This window comes from Asterias rubens, chromosome 21, assembly GCF_902459465.1.
Source record: "Asterias rubens chromosome 21, eAstRub1.3, whole genome shotgun sequence".
In the NCBI taxonomy this organism is placed as follows: domain Eukaryota; kingdom Metazoa; phylum Echinodermata; class Asteroidea; order Forcipulatida; family Asteriidae; genus Asterias; species Asterias rubens.
In genome coordinates this window covers 9,961,061-9,983,964 of record NC_047082.1, presented here as the reverse complement: position 1 = coordinate 9,983,964, position 22,904 = coordinate 9,961,061, and the positions used below count along the sequence as shown (strand labels likewise).

Below are 22,904 nucleotides of genomic sequence, written 5' to 3'. Positions count from 1 at the left end.
TCGGTTCCATTCCCACCCGGTCCCCCGTAACCAAATGAGTTCAGGGCCTCAGTTCAACAACAACAAAAACCAACCCACCAAAATTGAGCAATTTCTTTTACAAACAGTGGTGCTGTAATTCTTGTACGCATTGATTGCCACACTCTTGATGACGCTATTGACACTGTTGACTATTTCTCACAATGTTTTATTACTATCAACAGCTCTCTGTTGCTCGTCACCAAGGGTGTTTTTAAGCTAATATATATTTTGTCCAGTGCCTCTAATACACATCAGTGTTCTTTATCCGATGCTGATTAATGTGTACTATGTATACTACACTCCTGTTTTGCTAAAGTTTTTTTGTTAAATACACACATTTGTAATCAATGTGAAATTAATGTCACTTCCTCACTCATTGTGATGTAACAAAACATTTAGTAATATTTTTGTTCCAGTATTTTGAGAGAAAGTGTTTCTCCAAGTTAATTTTATCTCATTGTCCAAATATTTTATTCAAGAGAAAACAACAACACCAAACAAAATGGAGGCTGATAAAAGCATAACTCTATTTCCAGAATTGGGTTGTTTTCCTTCCTGTTTTTGATCCATTTATCCAGCCTCTTGCCAATTAGCTTTATTAATTTTATTAGCTTTTCCCACCTGATTTTCTGCTCTTTGATCTATTTGTCGATGCTCTTTTAATCAGTGAACCTCAGTGAGAGTTAAAGGCACTGGACACATTTGGTAATATTGTCAAAGACCAGAATTCTCACTTGTTGTATCCCAACATATGCATAAAATAACAAATCTGTGAAAATTTGGGCTCAATAATGGTCATCAAAAATGACAGAAAATAATGAAAGGAAAATCACCCTTGTTGCATTAATTTGTGTGAGTTCAGACCCATAATAAAAGGCTTATTTGAGTGAGAAACTTCCTCTTTCTCAAAAACTACATTACTTCAGAGGGAGCCGTTTCTCACAATGTTTTATACTTCCAACATCTCTCCATTGCTCGTTACCAAGTAAGTTTTATGCTAATAATTATTTTGAGTAATTACAAAATGTGTCCAGTGGCTTTAAGCTTTACACAACTTCAGCTACATTTGGCTACAGTCAGTAACAACAAATTACACTCTAGTCTTTACATTTAGTACTCTGATGTATTTTTTTTTGCTGCTAGGTAAAATTAAGTAATTTTGCTTGCTAAAATTCACTAATTTTGACCAGAAATCCAGTAATTTTTCCTTCCTAAAATTAAGGTTTTTTTCCCCGTTTTTGTTACCCAATCTTGGTCATACTCCAAGAAGCTTAGCTCATATCCTGAATGGATTTCCCTAATAAGAAGTTAGGCCTTGATTAGCAGCATGTGGCTCATTATCAAGCCATTATTAATTTACCATCACTGTATTGTTTCTTCAAAGGAAGATATAATTTTCCCAGAAGTTAATGTCATGTAGCTTGGTCTCAATCCTGAATGATCATCCAAGGAACAAATTAATCCCATCTCTCGAGGCCCTAACCCTGGACTTTCACAATTGAAAGGGCAAGGCCATTTTCATTTTGCATAGGGCATGTTCCAACCTCGCTACCATGGGCAGCACGCCGTATCATGCTACCTCTGCGTACGTCTCTAACCCCTTGGAGGGAAACTCTGATCCGTGTCTTTGATTGGCTATCATATACGTGCAAAATTTGAAACGCTGTGTCTCCAAAAAGCTCTATACGCCCAAACGCGTGCGTATAAAGATGTACGTATTCACTTTTGTTGTGTCACGCAACACTGAACGCCAAGGCAAGTTTATGACTTTTATAACATCCAGCGTGTGCGCGACTAACGCCCAACACAGAACGGATCAACCACAGGACTAATTGTAATATCCCTTATATTTGGATATTTTGGAGTTACACTTCCAGGGGTTATGATTGAGCAAGGCATGCTAAGAAAAAATGGCACGGCGAGATCGATCACCCCTGGGAACGAGGTTGGGCATGTTCCTTTGAAAAATCTTAAAGTCAATGGGAAACATTTGAAGGACCACCAAGGCTAACACCCAGGGCAGTGGCTGCCATGGCCCCCGTGGCATGCGTGTATACTCCAGGCCTGCCATGTATTGTACATAATATTTTGTTTCCCCCCTTTTTGATGGGTTAAGAATATTCTGCGCACAGTTAGACCCAATTTAAAATAGAAACGTTTTGAATTGTGTAAGAGCAATGTACAATAAATTTTAGGGTCTGCCTATAAATGTTAATGTGATGTGTGATATCACCTCAGGATTTGCATATTGTATAATTATGTAAATAATTATTGTAATTATGTTAATACAAAATTAAATGACTATTTATCAAAAGCAACAAACTTGTCATTTGTTTTTGTTGTGGAAAAAATAATTGATTATTAAAACAGGTGTCAATCTGTGACTAAAGACGCTAAAACATGTGTTATCAAGACTGATATTTAAGGCGTTAAGAGAGGTGAAATAACAGACCCATGGGAAACATATAGAAATAGACTTTTGACTCTACTGTGATCATTTTGGTTAAATACCATATATTAAATATGCTTTTATGATGTTAAATTTGGGTAAACTTGGCCACAACTTCATGGCTCTGCTCACAGTCAGCAAAGAATGGAGGATTACAGAAGCAGGGAATTATGCGCTTTCGTCTAGCATATTTCACAGGTTAGCGGGGGAATTTTGGCTTGTGCTCAAGCGTACTCAACATTACCAGTCATTCTACGCTTACAAGGCTAGCAAAGAACTTTGGTGCTTGCCGTGCAAGCAGAGAGTGATGATTATAAGCGCAGAGTTTGGCGGTAAGCAGAGCCATGTAATTTGGCACTGCTCTATAGGGTTTGAAAACCTCCAGAGTGGTATTCCTGTTTTGATGAGATTTACGTCACTTTGTGAAAAACAAAACAAAAAGAGAAGTGCACACAAAGCGACAAGTACAAACCAATTAAAACATTGCCTTGTGAAAATGGTAAACTAATAAAGTCAGTAGATACGTCACTTCATGGACAAACAAAAGTCATATCCTGCATGTTTGAAACTGTGCCAGCTCTATGTCTTCAATGGATAAAGCCTCACTCGTACTTCCTGCAAATGCAAATGCGATACGAATCTTGACGTCACAGGGCTGTTTTCGCAACGAATGTTTGGCCGCGAATGTTTCCCAGCGAATGTTTCACAGCAAATTCCGCAGTGAACGTTTCGCAGGATTTCAGCTCATACAAATGATGCGAAATTTTGTCTCCGATTTGTGACGTCAAAATTTGTATGGCGTTCGCGGAAAGTGTGAACCCTAAGGCTTACGTGATAAATTATTCGTGGAAACACTAACTGGTAAAAATCTAGCAATACATTGGTCATGCTTATTGAAATATTAATTACGAAACCATTACCAGTTAGGTCTTGAAACTTGCTGAAAACAGTAACGACTTTATCAATAATTTGCACAAATTTTGCCAAAGGTTCTGATTTTCAACCCATACGTCAGTCATTAATTGGGACGACCGACGGTTTAAGCTTCATCCCAGCCCCCCCCCCCAAGATGTCTAGCATAATATAATGAAGTTATTAATTACTGCATATTTGTTATGCAGGTTCTCTTTTCTAACTGTTCCGGAAATGGAATGCGACGCTGATGGGTTGCTTTGAAGGTTTTAGTCATTAGTCAATGGATATGGTCTCTAAAGGTTTCTTGACACGTTCTTATTAAGCGGGGGGGGGGGGGGGGGGGGGGGGGGTATGAACTCTAAAAATAATCAATAGCCATTAAAAATTGTGAGTGCATTGATCTGTAATAATTAATCTTTGTTATAAGTACATAGACATATTCATAAGTGTACATTGTTTCTTAAGTAAAAAAAAAAACTAAAAAATAAGTGTCCCTTTTGTGAATTATAGATTGAACAATTTAATTGAGGTAACAGTTTTGGACAATTTTGTTATCAATGCAATATTTTGTCAGTGAAAAATAAAAATAATTTTGAGTTTGAAAACTAGAAGATCTGCAAAGATTTACAGCTGTAAATTGGGGCCCAAGTTGGCAAATCAAGCACTGTATCAATTTTTCTTTTTAAATTGGCATCCCGACTAAAACTGAGTCAATTTGCCAACAAAATATTTTTAATTTTACTGACTAAAATTCAGTAATTTCGCTGACCGAAATTCATTATCAATTTCATTTTTGTGTGTAAGCACGACGTTACCACTCTACAGCAGTATTTGTGCACCCAGGTGGGCATTAAAAAATAGTCTTGGTGATTATTTTCTAAAGCTAATTAGTCCCTAATGAGTCATTAGGCCTTGCTTTGCATCATCTGGCCTTTCATATACCACTGCTTCGGCAATACAATAAACATTTCATAAAAGCTTTGCTTGATTTAAGTCAGATTTCCATATTAAATACTGAGGATGATCAATGTCCTGTAATTTCATAGCAATTTACAGACGCAGAAGATTGGAAATTGTGACAAAAATATTCTTTAAAGGGACACGTGGGATGTTGCCTTAGATAGGGCGAGTTGGTCTATACAAAGCGTTTGAAACCTTTTGTTATGAAATGCATATGGTTAGAAAGTTGTTTGTTAAGTATAATATAACGATCTGCACAAATTAGCCTCAAAATTGCGTGGTTTTCCTTTTATGTTGCGAACTAAGACGGTCAGCCATTTTGTGGACTCGGTTTCAAAATGCTTTTCATAGACCAACTCGCCCCGATCCAAGGCAACGTGTCCCTTTAATAGTATTCAACAAAGATAATTTACTCTTTTAACTAGTTGAGGAATACTAATCATAGGAGGCGAGAAGAAATCATGGTTTATGAAACTTTGCAACCATAAATTATGAATTTAGAATTTAATAATGTTATGCTTGAGATTTAATCCTGAAAAATAAAGGATACAGTATTCCTGTGATCTTCATTACAAAATCTATATTTAAGAATCAAGCACATTATCTGAATAGTGATTATCAATCCATTTAAATGCTAGGCAGAAGAAAATAGCCAATTAAGACCCCCCCCCCCAAAAAAAAAAAAAAAATCACACTTGCTTATTTCAATTGAAGCCATCAAAATAAGCAACGAGTGTGCACAAATCAAGGGATGGGAGAGAAATAACTTCTGGGATGTTTTATTTATTTTTTTGCACAAAATTTATTTTTTTATTTTATTTTTCTAAAGGATTTCATCAGCCCTTACATTTTATTTAACACAAAAATTTAAAAATTACAAATTGATATTTTTTTATTTCTTATTTCCGAATTTTTCATTGCCCTTTCCTGGTCATATTCATAACTTGTTAATTTAATACTCTCTCTCTGAATTGTAGTGTTCCGTAGTATCGACACAATTCTGCCTTAGGGCTGCATACTTGACTTTTAATGAATCGATAATAATTATTATAATGATGCCATGGTAACCCCATCCGGCAATGGTTACATAACCAAGAAGCCATTCTCCGCTACACTCCGACCATGAGCCACGAAACACTGGACACTATCGTACTAATACATACTTGCACTTATCACAGACTTTAAAGGCAGTGGACACTATTGGTAATTACTCAAAATAATTATTAGCATAAAACCTTTCTTGGTGACGAGTAATGGGGAGAGGTTGATGGTATAAAACAGTGTGAGAAACAGCTCCCTCTGAAGTGCCATAGTTTTCGAGAAAGAAGTAATTTTCCACGAATTTGATTTCGAGACCTCAGATTTAGAACTTGAGGTCTCGAAATCAACCATCTAAACGCACACAACTTCGTGTGCCAAGGGTAATATTTCATTCATTATTATCTCGCAACTTCGATGACCGATTGAGCTCAAATTTTCACTGGTTTGTTATTTGATGCATATGTTGAGACACACCAACTGTGAAGACTAGTCTTTGACAATTACCAATAGTGTCCACTGCCTTTAACCTTACTAAGATCATGGAGGTAGAAATAGCTATGTTTGCCGGCTTTGATCAACAAGATTACATTTTGTCATCAAAAGAGGATAGTCAAATTACAAATTGAACCATCGGATAAGTGCAAGACTGTCGTATCTCAAATAAATCATCTTCAGACATCAGGCGATAAATTTTGCATACATCTGGGCCCAATTTCATAGCAACCAGCTAAGCACAACAAAGTTATGCTTACCAGAATAAGGTTACCGGCCAAACTACCATGTCACATGTACCAATTATGACTGGTATCCTGCTCATTTCTGCTGAGCAGAAAATTGTTAAGCAATATTTTCTGCTCATTATAGCACCTCTACAAAAAAATATACAATGCAATTATAACCTGTTATAATCTCATTACAAAAGATGGTAGAATTTTTTAGATAATACCGAATATCTGAAGGGGTTATGTTGACGCAGGAGGAAAATCCATAATTTGAATACACTACACAATCTCAGAATTGTTTCTTGAAATGTTTTTGAATCACTCTCTCTTTAAAACCACCTCCCTAAGAAGGGAATAATTTCTCTCAGTCAACAGCTTCAGGGCTTCTGACTTAGTGAGTTTTTATGGTCATTAGTATTTGAACCAATCACCAGGTATACCCTACTTTGAAGTCATCTGCTTTACTCCACTCACAAATTACTTGAATCAATCTGGGCTATTTCTTAATATTTAACGTTGAACTAGTATTTTGAAACGTTAACCTCTCTTGTCTGTTTTACTCTCTCTTTTTTCTCCTTTACAAGCATTTAGTTCATCTTGTATTTTGAGATATTTGATCAAAACTTTCTTTTAAAGTATTGTCTTTTTTGCTTTCCTATTGTTCCCAAACAAACAATTATTGACGTCAACTTGGGGCATTTGTTACAATGGTGTTTATTTTGTAAGTTGAAATTGATTGAACTGTCCTAATCACCATGTCTGCTTTCCACTGTGTCTTAATTGTGTTTGCCTTGGGCTGCTGTTTTCAGAGCAATCGTGACATTTTGAAAGCAATTTTTGGGCAGTATATTCGTTTGAAATGATTTTAAAGGTGATAACATACTTTGATGAGCTTTTCACAACTTGGTTACAAAACCAATGTGTACTCCATTTTATGCAATGAGCTTCTTCAATATTTTTATGGCCACAGATCTTGTTCATATGCCGCATCATTTCTTTGCAAAGACTTCCTGTGCATATTCACCAGGCCAGTTCTTTACAATGTTTTGAGTCTCTGTTAAAAACTCATTTGTTTAAAACTGCTTGTTTGTAATTTGTATCTTTCTCTCATTGTTTATTTATTGTTCACTTTATGCGCTTAGAGGCTTTTCGCACTTTATGTCTTTATTATTATTACTATTAAATGTTTGTTTATTGATTTGAAAGATTTGCACCCCTGAAAAACAATATTTCAGTTGTATCCTATACTGATACTGTGTATAGAGTAAAAACAGTATATTTTGTTCCAGTAAGATAGATAACTTTGATACACAAACATTTGTCCCATTTGAGCTCATTGTCACAGAATATAATCACTGAGTGAAATCTGGACTATTTTATTTCATATGAGGGAAGTCAAGTAAAAATGGAAAAGCCAATCTAGATCCTTGTCAAACACAAAACAGACACGGAAACTTGTCGACTGATGATGACACTCTGGAAATTCTGAAACCCCCCTTCTATTAACCAAGTGGAGGACACCATGTATAGACATCTAACTTGTCCGCAGTGCCACGACCGTGCCTCATTCGGAAAAGGACAAAGAACTATTATTTTGAGAACAGAGCTGCAAAGCAATTAATAGTAGGCTACTGGTAGCATTAGACTGAAATATAATATTTAGGAGCATTGCAGTATTACGCACGACAAAATGTAAACACTAACCTTGTCCACTGTGCCACGACCATGCCTCATTCAGAAAGGGGCAAGGATCGATTATTTTGGGAACAAATGGCAAAGCAACCGACAATATTAACTATATTGGACTCCGATATATTAAACTTTGGAGCATTGCAGTAGTATGCATGGCAAAATAACGAAAAAGATTGTGGCTTTCTCGCCAATCAAATGACAAGTAACACTGTATGTGGTATATACTAGGAAACAATGTTCACCCGAATAAAGAAATTAATAATATTTTTGTTTTAACCTATACACAACTGTAGAGAGACACCACACGATAGGGGAAGAATCTGTTCAGTATGAAATTGCGATGAAAAACAGGATTGAAACCAAACATTTCACCCGAAAATTAGCATAAAAATGCTTTTGAAAACTGAAGCTCATTAATCAAACGCATACCAAGTATTAATAAATTAGGATAACTGTACTAACTCGATACTTAAACAAACCGCCGTCTAATTTACTGTGCACATATTTATGGGGTGCTAGGCTTCCAAGGAATGTTGCAGACAAATTAAACACCAATCTACTGTGTAAATTTGTCGTCCGTGTATCTTGGTAAAGATATCAGTTTATGTAAGACTGAGGACCCGTCCGTTGGGGGAGGGGGAGGGGGGGTGTTTTGTATCAAGTGGGACACAACATACGCACAGGGTTCTTGTTTGCACGGGTAATTCCTAGGGTTCCCCGGGTAATTCCTAGGGTTCTCTTCCCTGAGAATAAGCTGGTTGTGTGAACATTAAGAGCAACAGTAGATAAATAATGACCAGAAGTTCTTGATGAGCTCAAAGCCAGAAGCAAAACAACTTGGCCCAATTTCATAAAGCCTGTAAGCACAAAAAAATTGCTAAGCACAGAATATTGTTGCTTAACAGAAACAGGCTACCTGCTCAAATTACTGTAAGTTTACATTGTTGTAGCTGGTTCCAGTCAAAGTTGTTTGCTTAGGAAAGAAATTTATCACGCAGTATTTTTTGCTAAACAGCTTTATGAAATTGGGCCCTGCTAATGGCCATCAGTTTCAAAATCAACAATTAAGCCCGGTTTATACTTTATGCGAAAATAAAGCGAGTGGGTACGCGTTTCCCTTCCAATTGTGGATGCAAGAAAATTCGCTTTGCACGAAGCACTCGCAGGAAGTATGATTCTCGCTTTACAAGAAAGAGAAAAAAAATTTGACTTACACTTTGCCAAACTCCAATGGGTCAATAGCTAGCTGGATGTGACTGTCCGTTGACAGGCCGAAGCGGACTGCGTTAGAGATGACGGATGGCTTCTTGGCCACAGCGCATTCCACAGGAGTCTGGATGGTGCTTCGTTGTGTTGTAGAATTATCATTACCCTCTGCAAGGCATAGTTTATTTTCAAAAGTCTTTAATATTTATTGGTTGACAGGGATGAGAGTTATTACTGACAAAAGGGTATGGTAAGAGGCTCCAGATTTTAGGAGGCTGTGAATTAGTTGATCTCAGCATAACCCCTGGGGTGGATTTCACAAAGGTAGTCCTAACTTAGGACTAGTCCTAGGCAATGCTAAGAGATAGGACCAGTCCCCTAGGCAATGCTAAGAGATAGGACCAGTCCCCTAATTTAGGACTGGTCCTATCTCTTAGCATTGCCTAGGACTAGTCCTAAGTTAGAACTACCTTTGTGAAATCCACCCTGGAGTTGATTTCAAGGAGCTTCTGGTAAAATAAAGCTGGGTTCATATTTCCTGTGAATGTGAAGCGAGTTTTGTTGTCACAGCCCTGTTTTTCAGAGATTAGCACAAGTCAACTGATGCGAATCATTTGTTGCGAATTTGTGACGAAAAAATTCGTACTGCATTTGCATTCACAGGAAGTACGAACTGGGCTTTATCCTCAGTGCGAGAGAAACAGATCTAAAAGCAAAACCTCTTTCCATGTATATCCTGAAGAAATATACTTTTTTTCTTTCTATCAGGCAAACATAACAAAGGCTGAATTCAGATGCAAGTTTGACATCTCTCATCACTGCATGTCTCGCTCACAATGTATGTAAAAAGGGATTTTGCAAAAAAACTACATTTGACAGTTTTGGGGGCAACAACAGTAGCTTCCATCATTTGTGAAAACTTGCAGGAAACACAAAAACATACTTATATAAAAGTGTTCTTAAAGACACTGGACACTATTGATAATTACTCAAAATAATTATTAACATAAAACCTTCCTTGTATGGGGAGCTGTTGATAGTATAAAACATTGTGAGAAACGGCTCCCTCTGAAGTAACGTAGTTTTCAAGAAAGAAGTCATTTTCCAAGAATTTGATTGCGAGACCTCAGAATTAGATTTTGAGGTTCCGAAATCAAGCATCTGAAAGCACACAACTTTGTGTTTACAAGGGTGTTTTTTCTTTCATTGTTATCTCGCAACTTTGACGACCAATTGAATTCAAATTTACACAGGTTTGTTATTTTGTGCATATGTTGAGATACACCAAATGAGAAGCGTGGTCTTTGACAATTACCAATAGTGTCCAGTGTCTTTAAGCTTATTTGCTTCAATTCGTGAGAAAAGCCATTTCCAGGTTAGATTTGAAAAATGTCGAGTACAATGACTTACTTGATCACAATTTACCATTTAAATTTGAATTCATCAGACTATCGAGACAGTTGCTATGTCACATGATTCGGGGCAAGCTTTTGCTTAGTTACATAAGAGACGGTGAACACCCATACACAATTCTGAATGGATGTATATCACACAATGGTGCCAGGGTTTGCTTATCTGGAGGTTGCTATACAAAAACTTGCAAGGTTGGCGACAAATAGTTGCGGTCGTGGGCATTAAGGTGATTTTTATTTTATTTTTTTTTTTGCAAAATGCTATTTTTAACAAAATATCAAAGTGAAGTGCGATGGAAAACTAACCTCTGTTTGTGGTTGGATCAGTCATGCTGGGAGGAGAGGAAGAAGAGGAAGAGACAGGGGTGTCTACAAAGGACGGAAGGAAGGAACATTGGTCGTGGATGAAACTGACGGGTTACCATGACAACAGCAAGATCTGAACTGCAGTTGTTATTCTATTTTTTTTGCGATGTGCAGAACATGCAAAACATGCAAAAACTAGATAAACGATTACCTGCCTTAATTGATTAAGACAATAGTGTATAGTTCAACAACACGAATTACACAACCAAAAAGTCATACAGGAAATAATTATTACATTTTTTATCATACATTTCCACATAAATTAAAGACTTTAAAAATATAAGTTTTTAAGATGTACCCCTTTCTTGATATCCAATCTTGATAAAAATTCAAACAGTGCAATCTCCATAAAGTATAAAATTTTCAATTTCTTCCATATGGGTTGTGTGCAAATCGTGCCTGCAGGAAGTCCACGGCCCTGTGGTTCTTTTGAACACTTGTGATGCCACACAGGTTACACGGTCTGTACAGTGTACGGTAAAGTATCTTAATCTTGCCACCACTTTTCCATTCATTATAAAATAGTTAGTGGCCTACCTGTTCATGTTTGTTGTGTTGTCATTCAGCCTTCGCGAAAGACTCCACTAGGGTCAAAATGTCAGGCCATATTGACTATTTTTTGCATTTTTGTTTGGCAAGTTGTTTGCAACAGCTCGTTAAGAAATAAAATAGTTTCTAATTTCCTCAAATGAAATATTCCTTTTTGTAAAAGTTTGTGAAAAGTGGTGGCAGGATACAGAAAGTTTTCCCAGTGCACTATCTTGCCTGCCAGGAAGTGCACAGAATCATTCTCTTTGTTGACAAGATGATCTGGGCCAAATTTTATAGAGTTGAAGAAACACAACAAAATGCTCAGCATGAAATTTCTTCCTTGACTATGGAGGGTTACCAACCAAATTTCCATTCGCTGCTAATTGCTTGTTTCTGGTATATTCAGCTGTTGTTTGCTTATCCTGAAAATTACTTGGAAACTTGGTTGGTAATCATGTTTTTATCAAGACAAAAATTTCCTGCTAAGCAAATTGTTGTGCTTAGCAGCTCTATGAAATTAGGCCCTGAAGACAAAGGTGATCATGGAGAGAAACTAACCTGTGGGTGTGAAAGTGCCATGCAGGGTGGGAGGTGGTGTAGTGGATTCTAAAAGCAAAATAGAACATAACAGCATTGGAGGTCAGGGGTCAAACAACAGGCAATTTCAAGAATAATGCATGAGCTGGGTCGATCAACAAAGCTATTTCATGAATAATGCATGAGCTTGGGTCGATCAACAGAGTAAGTTCATGAATAATGTATGAGCTGGGTTGATCAACAAAACAAATTTATGAATAATGTATGAGCTGGGTCGATCAACAAAGCAAACTCATGAATAATGTATGAGCTGGTTCGATCAACAAAGCTATTTCATGAATAATGTATGAGCTGGGTCGATCAACAAAGCAATTTCATGAATAATGTATGAGCTGGGTCGATCAACAAAGCAAATTCATGAATAATGTCTTAGCTCGGGGAAAACCTTCTGGTGAGTTAGAGCAGTGTTGAGTGGTAAAAAAAACTGCGTCACAAGAAAAAACTGGGTTTTTTTTGTAATGGATTTAAATAAAATAAATAAATAAATCAATGAACTATTGGTAAATATAATTTATATAAAGAAAAACTTTGTTAGCTCACATACAAAATATCTCTAGTATACCCTAGATAAAATCAGCAACAAAAAAACAAAACAAGCTCGATTCAAAAGGCAACAAACTGTTCTTGCATTTTGCTTGATTGCTTTAAGCATTATTGACTTGGGAAGCGGGGGGTAAAGGGGTTTCGGTGGTGGGCGGTTGTTGTGAAAAAAAAAGGTTTTTATTTTATTTTATGTTTTATCAACAATTTAGCAGATTCTGTTCAAGCTTATCTAGCTATATTTTACTAAAATGGTCTAAAGATGGTGAGGAAAGTTCCTATGGAATGTTTTTGCTTAAAAAGTGAGAATTTTTTGGTTTGTCCTTCTTTTTCTCTCACCATAGTTCCCATGAACTTATCTAGGCGCTCGAACTCCCTACCTGAAACTGTGACACTTTCCAACTCACTTAACATATTCAAGAACAGTTTAAAAACACACCCACATAGAGAAGCATTTTGTTAATTTGATTTTTTTTATTATGTTATGCTACTTTCATTGATTACTTGCGTTGGGTACCGGCGCTATAAAAGTGTCCATTATTATGATTATTATCCGACCACAGGTCATGAGCTCAAAAGTTTCAACAGGTTTGTTGATTGATGTACAGTGGGTCACATAAAGTGCAGGGTGACATTGCAGTAAGCATTGCAAGCATCTGGCCCTTAGGAGGTGTTCATTAGCGAATTAATTAATTCTAGATAGAGAGGCCTATCAAGAAGACAAAAATTGAAAATTTTCTTTATTTTTTATGTAATACCATTGGTGGGGGTCGGGAAGTCTTAAAAATGTGCATTATTCAAGAGAACTTCAATAAAGAAGTCTTATAACTGGTTGATTGGCACTCATGGTAATTGCCTGCCTCTTTCTTTGAGCACGAGCAAAAAACAAAATTGCACCGTGCCGATTCCTCCTTCCAAAAATTGTTCGCTGTTCAGCAAATGAGATATTTCACTTCAGTTCTTTAATATTACTTCCACACACATCATGCAAACTATACAACAATAGCAATCGTATATACTTATTAAGGTTAGATATAGCAACACCAAGGTTGCCTTACACCACAAGCGCAAATGGCCACTTCAAGGTGAATGCAATCAACTACCACCAGGGACACCCAGCCGTCTACTCCTGGGGCTGAAACATGGATCCCCTTCTCAAAGTCCGTAAGGACAAAGACATTGGTATCATCCACTTGGAGCATCTGGTAAAACAGTTTGCACAACCTTCCCAACTTTTTATGAAACGATTGTGGTTAAGTGCCTTGCTTAAGGACACAAGTGTCACAACCAGGATTCGAACCCACACTCTGCTGCCAAAAACACCAAATCTGGGTCCGGTGAACATACACCGCTCGGCTACAACATGCCATCATTCATTATGTGTAATAACCATGAAAGAACAATCAAAACAAAATTTAAAATGTCTTGCCTCTAACTGGTAACGTTTACAGTTAACTAAAAAACGCCCCCACCTTACTCCTGAAAATGTTTTCCTCCTTGCTTATGTGACGTATGAACATTAAATTGAACAGAACAAATTAACAGAAATCCTCACTCTTTCCCATTGTCCTTGGCTCATGACGTCTGCAATTAACACAATGAAGATGCCACTCAGCAGAGTTTCTCTAAAACTGTCAAGCTTCATTTTTTTGCGCTTACAATCAAGGCCTATTTTTTTCTGAATATCAAATCTAAGTTGGGGTTTTGACAAAGAGAAATTGAGTAGAACATGATTTGAGCCAGTGACCTCTGGATTAACGTCCAGAAACTGTACCAGCTGATCTAGCCCTGATGACGGTTGCTCCTTATTTTTGACGTCAATATGACAGTCAGAAGCCAATCAAAATTCTCAAGACGTCTGCAGTTAATAACCCAACTGACGTCAGTCTTTCCCTGACGATGACTAGAGCAAGCTAGTCAAAAAGTTGAGACCAATTACAAACTCACTCTGCAGTAGTGAAGTTAATACTGATCCGCTAAAGTAGCTAGTAGTCCCGGCTGATTTCCTACCTTCCACCCAGGTAGTTAGTTAAAAAGCAGGACAGTTCTTTTCAGAGAGGTCTCCCGAATTCTGAAAATCTACTCCGCGGTAGTAGAATATAAAGCAATTAAGACAGTTCTCTAAAGAACAAAACCTACCTACCAAAAAATACACACATGGTGTTATCGCAAACCAATTATATAGCCTTGTCCTTTTTCATTATATTTTTTCCCTGCTGATAAACAACCCAATGTCAAAACCAAAGATGAACACATATCCGTATCCTGAAAATTATTTGGGTTCTTGTGCTTGACGTAAATGCAAGGAAGTGATAACTTTCGAAATCCATCCTTAATCTGCTGTCTTCTCATCCTTGGTCCGGATGATACCACGACCCCATGCAGTGTTCTACGATGAGAAAGACCACACCCACATGCAATCAAGCCCTTAGAGGTTAAGGGTAGATTTCACAAAGAGTTAGGACAGGTTAAAAACTTAAGGCTAGTCCTAAGTTAGGACGAGTAACCCGTCCAAACTCGAGATAAGACTTGTCAAACTTGTGAAACATTGCTACATTTTACCACCATGCTAAAATTGCGCAAGGGAACCCAGTTAAATTGCTGTTGTGTGAATAGCACTTAAGAAGTGATAGGGTGACTTTGAGTGACTGAGATTGAGGTTTTATTTTTCTTCTTGAGAATTATGGGTGAATAATAAATAAGCCCATGGTAGACAAAAAAAACCTACCTAGTACAATTGTAGACGGTAGGAGTGAAGGTAAAGAGCCGCATTTCCCAATGGTCGCGTTGCTAAAAGAACTGGCTGACTGGAACCCAACAAGTCTGTCAACGAGAGAAAAGATAAGAAAATATAATTAGCTGCTAAGAAAGGTTCAAATCCCACCCGAGTAACATGCCTGTGATATTTGTTTTCACAGGACTCAGGAAAGTACTGAGTATACAGTGCTAACACACATGGGTGTATGGGTAAAAACCAAAATCGATATGCTTAGAAGCTGTTCAAAATTATCAAAATTTTCACAAGCCAACAAACCGTAGGCTCAACACCTTTTCAAAACCCGCTCCCTCCCCCTAAAAGCAATATTTAAAAAGAGCATAATCTGAGCTTCCATTCTGTTCCTCCTTTCGATACCACCTTTAGTTTAGAAGTTGTTTAAGTAGAAAAACACAAGAGATGAGAGACAATGTAACTGAGAAAGATGGGTTCTAAAGTCAAGTTGTTTATTTGAACCCCTGTTTGATGTTATTTGTCGGGAAAGAAGTTGGCAATATAAAATATTTCGGAATTTAAAGTTACCAACCAAAAGATATTCGTGAAAATTGCCCCCCTTTTTTATTGTCCTGTTTCTCCAAACTGATATTTCAAACTCCTTCAGCTTGATTGCAGATGGCCTTTTCAGTAATCCAGCCATAACTATACAACTGAAGTCATAATTCAGTTTCATCAACCTAACCTTGTAGGACAATACGCAATGACCACTCGACCATGACAAATTTATAGGAATAAATAAATCAAATAAGGTACAACTGATGTGTTAGTTGTTATTATTATTGTTGTTATTAACTTTTTCCTGTATGCCCTTGTATGTGTATTTTTATGCGTTTTTGTAATCATTTTTATTGCTGTTTGTACATTTATATATTTATATTATTTACATATTTTTATATAATAAATTTATTGTTGTGCTCTTTAGGACCAGCTGGAGAGGAGAGCCTCTAGACAGGAACTGTGTTTCTTTTAGGCAATCCTTCGGGCTCCAGCTTCCAGCTGTTTGTTTTTCCTTCCTCTGTATTTTAATTGCCCGTTGCTTTATCTTTAAAGCCATTGGTCCCTTTTGGGAAACAGCATTGTCCAAGGCCCGAACTTTGTGTATTACACCTTATATATAAAATAACAAACCTGTGAAAATTTAGGCTCAATCGGTCATCGGATTCGGGAGAAAATAACGGGAAAACCCACCCTTGTTTCCGCACGTTTTTGCCGTGTCATGACATGTGTTTAAAATAAATCCGTAATTCTCGATATAGAGAATTTATATTGTTTTACTGTTTTCTCAAAAAGTAAAGCATTTCATGGAATAATATTTCAAGAGAAGTCTTTCACCACTACCTTCTGTAAACCCTGTAAGTTATTTGTAAATCTGTGATTTTTTTTTTTTTTTTTCTGTACCGAAAGGGTCCAATGGCTTTAAATGCTTTCACCTAATATATGTGCATTATTGTACTTTTTATCTAATCCGAGAAATGAAATAAATATTAAATATAAAATAATAAATACAACAAATCAACATAATTGTCTGTTTATGTAATTGTGGCATCAGAAGATGAATTTGATAGTAATTTAGTTTTTCAAAAATATGAAATCCATCAGGGTGCTCCTTTTGTTTGTTCCCCTCTCCTATGTGAAAATATTTGTTTTCTTTATCGTCTTTTTTTTTTGTACTTTGCATTTTTACCTGTAAAATTAATAAAAGAAATGAAACAAAATTAAATCTTACTTTCCCATGATGACAAGATCCTTGACACAGCCAACGAATGAAGGGATGTTCTGAAGGCCCTCGCCTAGCCTCACCGCAGAGGGAAAACTACCGATGTAGAGAGGCGAGGTCACGGGTATCAGATTTTGGCTCCCCGGTAGTTTACTTGTCCGGGCAAGAATATCATCAACAACTAATCGAATACTGACAATGAAAAAAAAAGGAGAGAAATCGTTTAAAGCCATTGTACACGTTTGGTAATTGTCAAAGACCAGTTACCCATCATAAGCATAAAATAACAAGCCTGTGAAAATTTGGGCTCAATCGATCATCGAAATTGCAAGCAAATGATGAAAGAAAAAACACCCTTGTTGGACGAATTTGTGTGCTTTCAGACAGGAATAAAAGAAGTATTTTATTATTTTAGTGAGAAATTACCTCTTTCTCAAAAACTACGTTACTTCAGAGGGAGTCGTTTCCCACAATGTTTTATACTATCAACAGCTCTCCAATGCTTGTTACCAAGTCAGTTTTTAAGTTAATATTTGTTTTGAGTAATTACCAAACGTGTACCTTCCCTTTAAGTGTTTGAGTACTTTATGTAGGACACAAATGTCAACAGAAATACATTAAACTTACATGGTTTAAAGATAATGATGGTAAAATATTACTTGCCGAGGTCCTATAGTTTTTAAGAAAAAAGTATTAAAAGTATTTTAGCATGTACAGTACAAGGGATCCACGCGACTCTCCTGAAGACAGTGCTTTGTGATTTTCACTTTTTTTTTAAATAAAAAACTTGACGACTAATGAGCCTGAAACTTCTATCAACATTTAAAAGTGATAAAGCATTGATTGTTATTTTCTAATAATTGTTATTTTCTTGTTGAGCACAAAAATAAATCACAGATCTCTTACTTCAGATGCTGAAAAATCCTTCTCTTTCGCCGCCCCTAAACTTTGGAATAGTCTCCCCCCCATCTCTGCGCTCTGCTGATTTACTTCATATTTTCAAGAAGCATCTGAAATCACACCTGTTCCCACAATGATTGTTTGGCTGTTTGATTTTAACTTGCATTTTGCCTCATCGTTTATTTGTTTCTCTGTTCAATTACAAGCTGCTGTGGTCTTGATGAAATAGCGATATGTAAAACATTTTTGTATTGTATTGTTATGTATAATGAAAAAGGGACCCATAGTTCGACAAACATCACAATCACAGCTGTCTTCAGTGGCAGGACAGAGAGCACCAATATATAAAGTTCTTATGACACATTGGTTGAGGAAGGTCAAATGAAAAACAAGTATTTTCAGCTGTTAAGAAAAAGAAGAAATTCATTCCAACTGTTTAAAGGCACTGGACACTATTGGTAATTACTCAAAATAATTGTTAGGAAATAAACTTACTTGATAACGAGTAATGGTATAAAACATTGTGAAAACGGCTCCCTCTGAAGTGACGTACCTTTCGAGAAAGGAGTCATTTTACATGAATTTGATTTCGAGACCTCAAGTTTAGAATTTGAGGTCTCGAAGTCAAGCATCTGAAAGCACACATCTTCGTGTGACAAGGGTGTTTTTTCTTTCATTATTATCTCGCAACTTCGACCACCAATTGAGCTCAAATTTTCACAGGTTTGTTATTTTATGCATATGTTGAGTTACACCAAGTGACAAGACTGGTCTTTGACATTTACCAATAGTGTCCAGAGTCTTTAAGATAAAAAAATATCAAATTGTTTCATTCCAACTGTTTAAATATGAGCCTTAAAAAGAGTGAACACTCTTCTTGATTGTTTTCCCACCTGAGATCCTCCTTCTGGAGTAGCACAACATGCGGTCTGCCATCATTGAATGGTCCAGAAGAAGAGCGGGTTGTAAGAATAAGTAGACCCTGCCCAGCATTGATCTGAGCTCTGATCTTACCATCCACCACAGCTATGGCGTAAGACACCTTGGGAAAAAACACACAAGAAATATAGGGTGCATTCAATAAGTTTCCCGGGTCGACCCCGGTCTGCCCACGGTACGTTCAAATAGTCATTCCAGGGACTCACCCGGGTCAGGCCTAAAGGAACAGCGGTCGATTTCACAAAGAGTTAGGACTCGTCTATTCTCGAGTTAGGACGAGTAACTCGTCCTAACTTAGGATTAATCTTAAGGTCTGCATGCTACAGTGCATGGCTGGGACTCGTCCTAAGTCCTAAGATTAGTCTTAAGTTAGGAAGAGTTTTGTGAAATCGGCGGCAGGTCACTTGGGGATGGCCCTGGGTGCATGATGTCACCACGAGAGGGTGAGTTATCGTTGGATTAGCTCTTGGTAGGGGCTCACCCAAGTGAGCACAGCAGGGTCGACCCAGGGAAACTAATCAAATGCACCCCATATAACAATATTGAATTTTTTATAAAGCACTTTTTTAATCACAGCTCAAGGCTCTTCTGACATTATTACCCCTGGTCACTGGGTCATAAATTTCATTCCTTGGTGCCACATTGAGTGATAGTGTCTTTTATTTTTTTATTGTGGAAAATAAACGAACCTTGATCCTTGAAAAAAATCAACAAAAACAGGATTGAATCTGCAACCTCTAGGGTTTACGTGTCAATGCTCGTCCAACTATAAAAGCTACTAGCCATGACATTCAATCGTTTACTAATAAAACAATAAAAATAAGACTTGTAATGCGCACATATCCACCCTGCTTGGTGTTCAAGGCGCAGTAAAACCGAAAGAAAAAAAAACCAGACATAACAAACTTGAAAACCTGTGACATAAGATAAGTTCTGAGAAGAGATTTGAATTTTGTGTTAAAAAATATACTTGCATTCCAAGTTGCATTTCTTTTTATTTTTAATGGGCTATTTTTGGAAAAAGGGGAAATTGTACGGATTTATTCACAAGAAGCCTTCATGATCTAAAAAGTCAAAGGTATCAAAAAATATAAAAATAAAGAGACTTTCAGATTTAATCAGATTTCCTTTTATACATAATTTCTTCAGAAATAGTGCTGTTATTTCATTTTTCCTAATAAGTTAGAATATAGAGATTAATTATATGAAAACTCCAGCCTCGGTTCATTTAAATGGTTTTGCAATCAAGGACAGAAACCTTATTAGATTTCCAGAAACAACGTAGATAATGTAATGTTTTCAGGGGTTGCAATTTGTTACTGTCGTTTCTCTGCATAACGTGCGCTTTGTTATTGTGTATAGCCTTCGTGGTTTTAGTGGATTTTTTGTAATTTTAATTGTCTTTTTTATACTCGCAAACCAAATTCTTTGCTAACTGTAAGCAGAGACATGAAGTTGGGCCCAGATCTTTGCTTACAGAAACATCCTCATGAAATTTGGACCTCTAAAGACCCAGTCAAACAGGCCTTGATAACGAGGACAACAACGACAATGTTAACAATGCATACCCTCGATTGGTTGAATGAGAGCGTGCGTATTCTGCGCGGAGCATTTCAACCAATAGAATGCGTTCTCTTTGCGATGGGATCGTTATCATTTCCGTTATCGCTGCAGTGTGACTCGGCCTTATGACTACTTACTTCTGTTTGATCGAGGTCCACCTCCCTCTTGCCCCGCCCTGCTTCTGACTCCCCTGCAGCCAAGAGGATTCCATTGGCTTGTTTAGTGGTGAAGGTAATAGAGACGTCAACCACCCTTCCGAGAGCAACTCGGCGTAGCTTCACCTGGCCGTCTTCTAGGAGACCGAGGCTTCGTACTGTCTGAAGGAGCGGGAATGTGGTTGGGGGAAGGGGTTAGAAAATTCTCAAAGTTTGTTCTTTATAATCTTAATTGTATCTTATATTGTATTCTAGCAAAGTATGGGGTTTCAAGGAATAGGCGGGATGGAAACATAACAAGGGAAAATATGACAAGATATATTGGATTTCAGGCATTGCATGATGGTGAGGTATCAATATAAATTTGTTTTGCGGTAACACCATGAGTGTGTCTACTTGCTGGGTGGATTATTTTCTTTGGAGAACTTGTCTTGCTTTATATTCTACTACCACGGAGTAGATTTTTGTCTGAATTCGGGAGACTTTCAGAACCGAGAAGTCTCCCAAATTCCAAAACTCGTACTCTGCAGTAGTAGATGTTTCCGGAAGGCCGAAAAATATAAAGCAAGACAAGTTCTCTAAAAAACATAATCTTCCTAGCAAGTAGAGTGTTGTCGCAAACCAAATAGATAAGAAGTTAGTTTGGATGTTTTCCATTCAAACTAAATGGGGATCATGATGGCTTATTGGCGATACTTTGCCCTGCCTTCCAACTCTATCGAACCCCAGTTCAAACATCGCCTCAGAACTAGTCTTCCATGAGGTTCGGGTTTTCAGTCCCTGTACAGTGTTGAAGTTGATTTACCCTAACTAGGTTTTTCTCACAAATCCAAATCTATTACCACTTCTTCATCGTCTTCTCCACTCAGGTATTCTCTTCCTTTTTGGGCTACAACAAGTGCAAGTCAATTTCCAGGATCCTTGGTCTTTTTATTAGAAAGATTTAAAGGCAGTGGACACTATTGGTAATTGTCAAAGACTAGCCTTCACAGTTGGTGTACCTAAACATATGCATAAAATAACAAACCTGTAAAAATTTGAGCTCAATCGGTCTTCGAACTTGCGAGACAATAATGAAAGAAAAAAACACCCATGTCACACGAAGTTGTGTAAGTTTAGATGGTTGATTTCGAGACCTCAAGTTCTAAATCTGAGGTCTCAAAATCAAATTCGTGGAAAATTACTTCTTCCTCGAAAACTATGGCCCTTCAGAGGGAGCCGTTTCTCACAATGTTTAACACCATCAACCTCTCCCCATTACTCTTCACCAAGAAAGGTTTAATGCTAAAAATTATTTTGAGTAATTACCAAAAGTGTCCACTGCCTTCAAATATTAGTCAATCTACAGCCCCAGGAATATCACTAAGAAGCCACTATTATTATTATTATTTATTTTTATTACCCGTTCGATGCATCCGTCTTCTACGCCTGTTGAGAGGCCAGGTAAGAGAAGATTTTGAGGGTTTCCGTAGAGAAAAAATGACTTGATGCAACCGTAGAAAGGCTGATTGGTCACGTCACGTCTGAAAGTAAAAGGTTCCACACAAATAAAACAGTTACATGGTGGTATATAATAACAATAATAAAAGGATATTTATAAATAAAAAGGTAAAAAGCAATACAATCTCTCAAAAACTACAGCACCTCAGCAAGTAATATTTTAAGGGAAGCTTTCTTCAATCATTATAATAATAATTCTTCAATCATTATAGTAACAATGATTATCTTCAATTGGTGTAAGTTTATTAAATGTAAATCTGTGGACATTGTGTTTTGCGTTACAAAAAGTACCCAAATCCTTTAAAGGGAGTTTACACCACTGGCAGTTGTCCAAAACTTCAGACCAAAAATCCACAAATAAATTTTAATTTTTAACCGGTAAATTCAAAAATCCATATCAACATTCAATTGTAAGATGGAAATTAGAAACGTTAGTTTGAAACGAAACAATACCATTGTCTAGTTGGTACGACATTGCTCTAGAATTGCAAAGGTCGTGGGTTTGAATCCCACCCGAGTAAAATGCCTTTGATTGTTTTCACAGAGCTAGGGAAAGATATAGTTCTAACACATCGGTGTATAAGGGTAAAAAACAAAATGCAAATTTCGTACCCTGGTGCAAATTCAACACCTATTGAAACAATACCACCTGAAAAACTGAGTGAACTGAAGAAAAACTGAATAATTACTTGATTTTATAGGAGCTTGGAATTCCTGCGACATATAGATGTTGAGACTCCCCGATGGTCAGCCCTTCTAGCGACCCTGGCGACAACCCGAAGCCTTGTCTGGCACCGTTAATCAAAAGATGACCTGTAACAGAATTGCAAAGGAACAGAGGGTCAATCCAGGGCCCAACTTAATAAAGCCAAGCGCAACCAAAATTTGCTACAAAAATCACATGC

General features: G+C 37.1%; 1 protein-coding gene across 1 annotated transcript in view; it reads right to left on the bottom strand.

The window, feature by feature from the left end:
* The window catches only part of LOC117304814 (laminin subunit alpha-2-like), a 97,218-nt gene that overhangs the window by 25,671 nt on the left and 48,643 nt on the right, over positions 1-22,904 (bottom strand). Inside the window, exons 50-58 of the mRNA XM_033789427.1 lie at positions 22,689-22,812; positions 21,902-22,022; positions 20,482-20,661; positions 18,736-18,884; positions 16,952-17,134; positions 15,181-15,275; positions 11,874-11,921; positions 10,725-10,787; positions 9,015-9,174 (exon numbers count right to left, since the gene is read on the bottom strand). Coding sequence (XP_033645318.1) covers positions 9,015-9,174; positions 10,725-10,787; positions 11,874-11,921; positions 15,181-15,275; positions 16,952-17,134; positions 18,736-18,884; positions 20,482-20,661; positions 21,902-22,022; positions 22,689-22,812 — 1,123 coding nt within the window. The remainder of the gene's footprint in view (positions 1-9,014; positions 9,175-10,724; positions 10,788-11,873; positions 11,922-15,180; positions 15,276-16,951; positions 17,135-18,735; positions 18,885-20,481; positions 20,662-21,901; positions 22,023-22,688; positions 22,813-22,904) is intronic.